This window comes from Nestor notabilis, unplaced genomic scaffold (genome assembly GCF_000696875.1).
Source record: "Nestor notabilis isolate BGI_N333 unplaced genomic scaffold, ASM69687v1 scaffold19883, whole genome shotgun sequence".
In the NCBI taxonomy this organism is placed as follows: Eukaryota; Metazoa; Chordata; class Aves; order Psittaciformes; family Psittacidae; genus Nestor; species Nestor notabilis.
In genome coordinates this window covers 1-9,364 of record NW_009921709.1, presented here as the reverse complement: position 1 = coordinate 9,364, position 9,364 = coordinate 1, and the positions used below count along the sequence as shown (strand labels likewise).

General features: G+C 49.2%; 1 protein-coding gene across 1 annotated transcript; it reads left to right on the top strand.

The window, feature by feature from the left end:
• Nucleotides 1–183: 183 nt before the first annotated feature.
• Nucleotides 184–6,804, top strand: OAF (OAF homolog (Drosophila); the record flags this gene model as incomplete). The annotated part of the gene is made up of 4 exons (XM_010011273.1): nt 184–288; nt 5,150–5,284; nt 5,796–5,976; nt 6,461–6,804. Coding segments are annotated over 4 exons (696 nt in total), but the record flags the coding sequence as incomplete, so codon positions are not given.
• Between the last annotated feature and the right edge of the window lie 2,560 nt (nt 6,805–9,364).

Sequence of the window (9,364 nt, the reverse complement as noted above, 5' to 3'; positions counted from 1 at the left end):
CCGCTGTCTCGTCCCAGCCCCGCGGGAGAGGCATCCCCGGCGAGCACGGGAAGCTGCCGCGAGGAGGGTTCCCCGAGGAGGATGTGTGCGCTGGGAGCCTGTCTCCATCCGTGGTCACCCAGTCCTGAGGAGGGCGGCGGTGGGATAACCCGCAGCGCGTTTTGCGGTTCTGGTCTCCCACAGCGGTTCCCTGAGGAGATCAAAGGCTGCGGCATGGGAATGCTGGCGCATCACACCTCGCGGGTCGGCGAGAGGGTCGGGTCAGGGCTCTGGCGTGTGTTTTCTCTGGTATGAGCGCTGGTGATAGCGGTACCCGAGGTCCTTCCGGACCTGGGACTGAGTTGGAGCCTGGGAAAACCCTGGCTGAGGGATCGAGGGTCCTTTCGGTTGTGCAAGGAGAAGTCGATCCAGCACATTTTGGGGTCCGTGTTTGCAGTCTCTACAGAGCAATTCACTCATGTTTAGCTCCAAGTCTTTCAGGCAGGCTGCTGTCCCCAGTGGTGTTACACCTGTACCCTGTGCTGCTTCTGTACCCTGGGCAGGAGAGTCTGCAGTGGGAAGACCCTTCTGGATAGGGTTCTTATGCTTTGCTCTGTCTTCAGGACATCTCTCTCCATGATGTGTATGGGGTACAGTTAGCTCCATAAGGGGACTCCTGCTGTCTTTAGAAGCACGTTTGTGGTGCGGGAAATGCTTGACTGGCAGCTCTCTGTGGGGCTGACAACAGACCCCCTGTAAGGGGAGCCTTTCCCCCCAGCCCAGTGTGCAAGAGATGGTCTGTCTGCAAGGAGATGATACCTACTGAGCTGAAGCCCAGGATCCCACACTAAGAAGTAAATGGTAGCTTCTGGGCCAGCATGGCATGCTTCAGATGCTGGCTGGATGCATCAAGCTTTATGTTGCACAGGGAAGAGCTATTTGCCACCATGTGGGCGGTACGGATGTCCAGTGGCATAGAGGTGTTATCTCTTTCCAGCCTTCCATTCAGAGTGTTTACTCAGGTGGACTTTGGTTTGCAGCAGGAGGAAGCTCCAAGCCATGAGATAGGAAGGCGTTGTGTCCCAACCTGTTGTGAACCTTGGAGCCTCTTGCCAGGGATGGTTCTGGTGCCTCTTCTGCTTTCAGCTACACTCTTTGGTCTCAGTCTCCTTGTAAGCATCTCGGATGGTCCTCTTCCATCCGGAAGGTGCAAAGGCAAGCCCACCTCTTTCTGAGATGCTAGCAAAAGCCATGGTGATTTTGGAGGTGATGGCATGCTCAGTGTACTCCAGCACACATGCAGGAAAGCAGACCCCATGATTCCTGTTAAAGGCAAGACATGGCACATCAGGGAAGTTAACGGAGGGAGGAAGGGTATTTAAGTCAAAACTTGCATACTGTAGTGTGTTCTTAGCCAAGGGAAATTCAAACTCATTACAATTCCTCTAAGTAGGCCCTTAGGGATCAGTGGGATATGACAGGGGGACTTCTGGTGTCCTGAGCTGTTGATCATTTCAGCATTTTTCACTTCCTTCAGCTCTTCTTGAGGGGAGCTTGCTCTCAAGTCTCATCTACAAACCCAACAAAGTGTATCTTGGCTCTTATCTCACTTTCATTCTTATTATAGATGAGCTGCTTCTCTGAAGATATCTTGACTTAAGTGTGTTAAATCCTTAGCTCCATGCTGTCAGTACGCAGGAGATGGTTGCTGGAAGGCTTGGCAAGCATCAGGCTTGCAGAAGTCCATTGCTAATCCTCAGTTTTAAAGCGATTGTGTACAGACCCTCTCTGTTCCATAGTTTTGCTGGGAAGTAGCTGGAAAAGGCCAGAAAAACATAAACGATTGAGGAGATGAGGTTGTGGTGCAGTGAGTAATGATGTGAGCAGGCAGCTGCCTGGCCAGGCTTCCCCTGGCTGCATGCAGGCATTTCCCTGTTCTGCTGTGGTACTCATCTCTCTAAGATTACACAACTTCTCCTCTCTAGAGAGAAGGTCTTGAGGCTCTTAGCCTTGGTAAAAGCAGCTGGGGTTGTTGATCTGGCTTCCCCAAGCTAGATTGTGTGGTCATGCTGTGGCCAGGATGCTGAGGTTTTGCACAAATGATTTTTCCACTTCTCTGGCTTAAATTGCGGGGGGTTAGTCCAAAGGCAGACCTTTTTTTCTCCTTTGCTGACAAGGAGTTGCTGCTAGACTGGAGAAGAAAGGACTTAGAATGAGATCACAGTACATTGCTCTGCTCTGACAGTGGTGGAAGCTGGGTGGTACTTGAGTGGTGGCTAAGGCTCCCAGAGAAGTGGGATTTTAGTTGCTCTTCCATCCCTGCCTCTCCTCCAGAGCTGAACCTGAAGGATTTGTGTCCTCAGAGCACCCCAGTTTCTTTCCTCATTCTCTAGTGCAGCACAGACTGGTCAGTAGGAGTCCAAACTGGGACTTGATGCTTTCTGGGCAGTGCAGTAGTGAAGATCATTTCCTGTAATTAAAAAGAATGTGATGAAAGCACTTCTTTTCCTGCATAGTGCTGTCAGGCATAAAGTTCATTACAAAAATGAGTGAGGGAGACAGCACCCCTAAATGTTGTGTCTAATTTGAATAGCATGATCTCGCCAGTTGTTAAGCAGTGGCCTGAGAACTAAGTGGGTGGTTATATGCAAGGTCAGCACAAATATACAGAAACTTTTCTTTTTCCTCTTGATTGCTGGAAAAGTTGTGTTGGAAACACAAGGGAGAAAGCATGGGCAATGGTATTTTAACACTTGCAGCGCCAGTCTTTTCCGTTTCCTTGTTAATAAAGCTAATATTATGTGATATTCTAGGTGCTGTTTTGAGAATTTCCTTGTGCCCCAAGGGCTCATAATGTTAGATGCTAAATGACCAGATGATACAGGAAAACATCTGTCCAAAGATTATATCTGTGTACTTTGCAAAGCAGTCTCTCTTCTGTAGAGATACCAAAAATGTTAAAGAGGGTTATAAGGAGGCTCTGACAGTTACTTTTAGCCATCACTCAGGCTGTGGGTGCCGAGCATGATGATGCTTAACCAGAGGATGTTTTTCCAAACATCTCGGAGCAATGTGGGGATTTCCAACTGCTCAGTGCTTGTAAGAATCAGTGTCAAACCTTATTGCTCCCAAAAATGTGGATTCCCCCCTAGCACATCCCAAATTCACCTTTATAGATACTGTAGTATAAGAGGCAAGACACCAAAGTTTCTTCATTCTAGTCATTTCCAGTAGGAGAGAGGTTAAAAACATAACCCCTACCTATTCAGGGTAACTCAGCTGGCTGGGCCCCCAATGTGGATGCAGTAACATGCTCTCTGTTGTACAAGCACAAGGACTTTCTGGCTAGCTGTAGCTGTTCCCCTGGGGCAGTGCAGCAGGGCCCTGACCACTGCAAAGGCTGCTGTCCGGGTAACGAATATGGTCCAGGAGTGCTGGTGTTACCCAGTGCCCCGAGCAGCACGTTGCCCTTTGCATGTACCTGGAATGCAACAACAAAGACTAAAGTGGTCCCACAGCAGCACTGATGTCCTTGGGGAGAGAAACTTGGCAGGAAAGCTGAATGGGTTGCAGGGAGGAAGGCATTGAAATAATTTATTTCTCTGGGAACTGGTTTGCCCCACTCAACATGAAGTCAAGGTGCTGGTCTCAGATCTAGACCACACAAGCTTGTAAGCCTCTACTGGATCATTTAGAAATGGACTAGAAAGGGAGGTTGAATTGTTCATGTACTTCAGATGACAGTCCCTGGAGGGAAAGGAGGTAAAGAGTTCAATGATTTCCCTGATGCTCCTTGCAGGCTAGTGTTTACTGGAAGTCCCTTTGGTAGATGCAGGCAGCCTGAGCTGCTGGGAGTTCAATGCATTGATTTCCTTTCTGCTATAAGGAAAGAGGAGCTGCTCTCTGCTTGCTATGAAGGCCAAGGCTGTGGTTACCTCCAGTGCCATGATTAGAGCAGGGCTGCAGAACTGGTTATTCTCTGTAACACCAAGCGTTTGTCATCCAAAGCTGAACAATAGCTGTAACTGTACCCGCCACATGAGTGCGGGTCAGGGCCAAGGACTGTTATCGCCCCCGTGATGAGTTCATCTGGAGAGTCCCCACATCGCAAAGGCAATGTTCTGCTGGGGCTTGTTCCCTGCTGGGAAGTTTTGCAGAGACCCAGAATTAAAGGTGTCATTTGTTGCCTTGGCCAGGTACCCACCTTGGCACTGATTCACCCTGCTCCTGCTGGTGGGGAAGAGGTGGGGAGGGAAAAGTGCTCTCTCTAAGTAGGAAAAACTCAGTGGCTCTTTCCGTGTGAGAAGTATGAGACGTTTATGGTGTGACAAGCTTCAATTCTTGCTTCACCTGAGGTTGCATAGTCAGGGCAGGGAGAGGTGGGAAGCTAGGGAAAGCCAAACAAGGCTTTGCGACATAGGGGTGAAGCAAGGCTTCCTTTAGGTGCCATGGATTGAGACATTGCTGACAGAGGGGCACAGGCCAGAAGCACTGGGGACACAGGGAGAAGCATCCTTCCGTCCCCTACCAACGAGCTCTTCCAGTGGCGATTTTTGCACAGTTTTTCCTATGTGCTGGGAATTTAGAAACACTTAAATAATTGAAACCTTTGTCCGAATGCGCCACTGAACAGTGTCACTAAACCCAGAAACCCTTTGTATATTCTGGAAGTGGTACTTTGGGACCTGAACCAACTTGGGAGGGAGCTTATCATTGTCTGGACTGTGTGGGAACAAGTGAGGGAAGGCTGCAAAGGAGTTTTGGGTCTGCTTGCCCTAAGTAATACATAGAGATGATGGCTATGTGATATTTCGTTAACAAAACAAAACTAGATTTCTTGTAGGTTTGCCTCCCTTCTTGATAAAGAACAGAAACCCCCAGCTGTTTGAGGAAGCCATGGATGCGGGATGAGACCTGGCAGCAATTTGTCCTTGCCACAGGGAGATTGCGAAAACCCTTGCTTTCTTTAGAGGCACCAGTTATTTATGCTGCAGGCTTTTGGGTGGGATTGAACCTGGGAACTACACCCCTATGCTCAGGTAGCAGAAATGTGAGACCTTTGACTTTGTTCTTTTGGCTGGAGCCTTTCTCTTTGACCCTGACTTCTCAGTTCACCCCAGTTATGCCACAGATCTGTGATTCTCAGTCTCTTTATTTATCTCTTTGTCAGGAGGTGAAGATCTTCCGTGCCTTAATCCTGGGGGAGCTGGAGAGGGGCCAGAGCCAGTTCCAAGCGCTCTGCTTCATCACACGGCTTCACCGCAACGAGATCATCCCCAGTGAGTCTATGGCAAAGCTGCGGCAGGTAAGAGGCAACCTGCAGCTGGTTTCAGTCCCAGCTCACATCCCAGTCCATCCAGGGTTTCTGGATACTCTTCCCAGGCAGCTACCTGATTGTTCAGCTATTAGACCTACCTTTGACCACCCTTCCTGCTTGAGAGACTCGGTATTAAACTGAGTTCATCAACAGTATTGATTCCATTCTATTAATATACTAGAAGGAGGCATGATTTAGTCAAGCCTAGTTTGTATCAAAGGGTAGGTGCATGGCTAGAGCAATGCCATGAAAATCTCTGCCTCACACTGCCCAGTGAAGTAAGAACTGATTCACTGAGAAACAAATCAGAGCAGTGATAAACTATCGTAAGTTTCGGTATCAACAGAAGTTTAAGTGCCTTCCACCCAGATAGGATGCAGGTGCATTTCCAGAGGAACATCCATCTGCCCATCTTATGCTGGCATGAAATCACAACGTGCTATAGGGAATAATTTGTTGCAGCCAGGATCCCAAGTTTTCATTATTTCGTCCTCTACAGAAGAATCCCAGGACAGTGCGGCAGGCTGAGGAGGTGCGTGGCCTGGAGCATCTCAGCATGGATGTGGCTGTCAACTTCAGCAAGGGGGCCCAGCTGAGCTCTCACATCCACAATGTCTGTGCAGAAGCCAAAGAAGCAATTTACACCCGAGAAGAAGATGTCAAATTTTGGCTGGAGAAAGGCAAGTTTCCTTTGATTTCATTGGTACTGCTCCTGTCAAGTTGGCACTCTGCTGTGAACTCTCCTGCCAGGTTTCTGGTGATCAGCACAGATCACTTAGGCTTCTCTTTAACAGTGAATAAGGTGTGTATCGCTTGCTTGCATGTCCCATTGCACTAGTCTCTTTGTCAGTATATCTTTATTTTGGTGGTGCTCTCCTAGTGAACCTAATTAGGCAGGTATTTTCAAGGTAACCTTTCACCTGCTCCACCACCCAAAAGAAATATGTTCTTAATGCACTTTGTGTATCTTTTGGCTTACTTTCCCCAGTGCTCTTTCTTCTCCCATGCTTTCTATTCAGACTCGTGTCTGAGCGGCCCTTGTCTAACCTCATTCTACTCTGCTGTCTTGGACACTGCGTAGAGGGAGCAGCACTTGCTTTGGTGGCTCCCACTTTTGCCCTTCTGACAGTGCCCTGAGCAGTGTCTCTCTGCTTTCTCCTGCAGGGGTGGATGGCTCCATGTTCGAGGTCCTGCCACAGACATCGGATCTCCCTGACCTGCAGCGCTGCAAGCTGTGTGCAGACCGCTGGAAGCCCTGCATTTGCAGCTACACACTGAGCATCGAGTGGTACCCATGCATGCTGAAGTACTGCAAGAGTCGTGATGCTGGGGGCAAGGTTTCTTCTTACAAATGTGGCATCCGCAGCTGCCAGAAGGGCTACACCTTTGATTATTATGTGCCACAGAAGCAGCTATGTCTCTGGGATGAGGAGACTTAGCAGAGCCAGGCCAGATCTTTTCAAGGGGCACCTTATCTGTCTTCTGCCACCATTTGTGATGATAAGGGCCTCCTGCTCCAAAGAAGGAATACTGTTCACAGTGGTGCCTTGTACCAGGAGAGCTCTGTGTGTGTGCCTTTCCTTCTGGCCCCCTGTGAATCCCTCCCCATGTCATACTGTGATAAGCAGGCTCAGCTCACTGCCTGTTGATGCTCTCCTGCCAGCTGCTGGGAGATGTGGCTTCCTGGAAGAAGCAGGAGATGGGGTGAAGCACTGGGAGGGGTGTGTGTTGTCCTGCTCTGGAGTTAGCAGATGTGAAGGGGGGCAGCTCTGATCAGTTATCAGCCTCGAGCATCCTGATGAGTGGTCAGGGCAGGGAGACAAATGGTCTTGATGACCTGGGTTGTCAAACATCTCTGACAACGAAGAAACCCCTTTAGCACCTCTTGGTGACACAACAGCATTTCCCAATGGGAAAACAGCTGATCTATGGAACCACATACCCTGAACAAGGAAGGTACGAAGCCTACTCAAAGCAAGAGCCTGCCTGTAGCTTTTTCTAGTGTCTGACTGGCTGTCATATCCTTCTTCTGGCTAGAAGATGTAATGGGGGGGGATATATCCTAGCAATGACATTTGGCCTTAAAGGGCTGGTAAGTAGGGCTTTAATTAATCCCTCTGTAGACTAGTGAAGGCCCAACTTTTTGTGTTGGTCTTGTGACTCTCCCACTAAGAAAGAAACATCTAGAGACCTGTGACTACCTTCACAACACTGTGGTTGCTAGGGGGGAGGATGATCCCAGGTGGGTTCACACTCTTGCTTTGAAGAAGACAACATTCTAAATCTACATCCAGTTTTATGTCCTATTCTGCCAGCTATTCACAAGAAGCTCTTAGATAATTGTACTGCTTTGCTGTGCCTTGGTTTCCCTTGTGTGCAAAACAGGGATGACACTGAAGCTGACCTTGGCCCTGGTGTATACCTGCAGGGCATCAGACAAATAGACACTGCAGAAGTGCTGCCTGGTGCCTGTGTCCTCTTCCATTCAAGTTAGAACAAGCATGGAAGGGAGGGAAGCTGTTGGGTCATTGTGAACCCCTGTACCTCCAGGTGAAAAGCCTTCACGATGTGCCTTTTTGCCTAAAACACAGAAATTTTTGATGAAAAGATTTGGTCACAATTATTTTTGTATTGATCACTTAAGGGGGAGAAGGGAAAGGTATTTTAATATTGCTACATGAAGTAAATACACTTGAAATGATTTTTTTTTAACAAATTATTTATCATTTGTAAGGTTAAATAAACTGATTTTTTTTTAAAGGATCCCTGTAGTAAAAGTTTCTCTCTGCATCGTAATCTGTGTGTGCTACGGTTGCTTGGGTTCTTGGTCAAGAGTTGTTCCCTTATGGGTAAGTCTCAAGCCTGCACCTGGGACATTGAAGACTCATGGATTGGGGAGGAAGGGGGACATCCTGGTTGTTCAGCATGACACACTTAATGTGGTCCTGTATCTCACCCGTACAGTCAGCCCCTCAGAAGGGAAACAGCTTTGACTCATCTCAAGCAACTGATGAAACTTTGAGCCCCAACTCTGATGACTAAAAGACCAGCAGTAGAAGCAGGTCCTGGGGTTACCCAAGCTGATGCCTGCTTTTCTCTCTGAGTGATGGTGGGGTCCCATGAGGGGATATGATGCAGATGTGGCTGGAGGCTTGTCTGGGTCCAGCAGTCTCAATAAAGTGGTCTTTGTCTCTTCCTCTGCAGCTACAGCTGAGGAGAGATGAGGGCGGCCGTTCTGGGCCAGCTCGGAGCTCTTAGCTCAGTGGCTGTTCGAGGGAGAAATGTGGAGTGCTGATTCCCCCTAGCGTGATGAATGCAGAGGTGGACAAGCACTGCTGCAGCCTCAGCCCTGCTCTGCACGAGCCACCAAGGCAACTGATCCCTTTGCTGTGATTTCTGGGGAAGCTGAAATAGCTTCTTTTTCTCTTTCCTGGTCAGCACTTACAGGGGTGTGTTCTCTACTGCCTCGGTCCTGCTGCAGCAGGACAAGGTGTGACTTAGTCTCTGCTCTCTGCAGTTAAATCCAGCTGTGGGGTGAGGTGGGCTGTAAGCAGAGTGGGAGAGGATTGCAGGCCGCTGTGCGCCTTTCTCCTGGGAGCCCTGCATAGCCCATTTCCGCTGTTGTCTCCTATACAGGGCTGCTGGGAAGGGATATGAGGTCCCTCTGGGAACATTGGGCCATATCCTGGCAAGCTTGAATATGCTTCCTTTATAGCAGTAAGGCTCTGGGGAGCCTGAAGTGTAGAAACATCTCTACCCTTCCTTAGTTCTTCTGGCAGCACCAAGCTGAAGTATCCCCAGGCCACCTTGGGAAAGCAGCATGGTGCACAGCAGAACCAGACCATCACCTTGGCAATGTGGGGTGATGGAGAGCCTTTTACGAGCTGGACCCATATTCAGCATTGTAGGTCGGAGGGTGTTCTGAGCCGCTGCTTGCACAGAAGCCAGTGCTGTGTCGTGGGAGCTCTGGGAGCAGCAGATGAGCGAAGGACGGGAACTCCAAATAACGATGGGTAGTACACGCTGTGCTGAACTCGATAAGGAGCCCTGTCCGGAGATGGGGAGCCC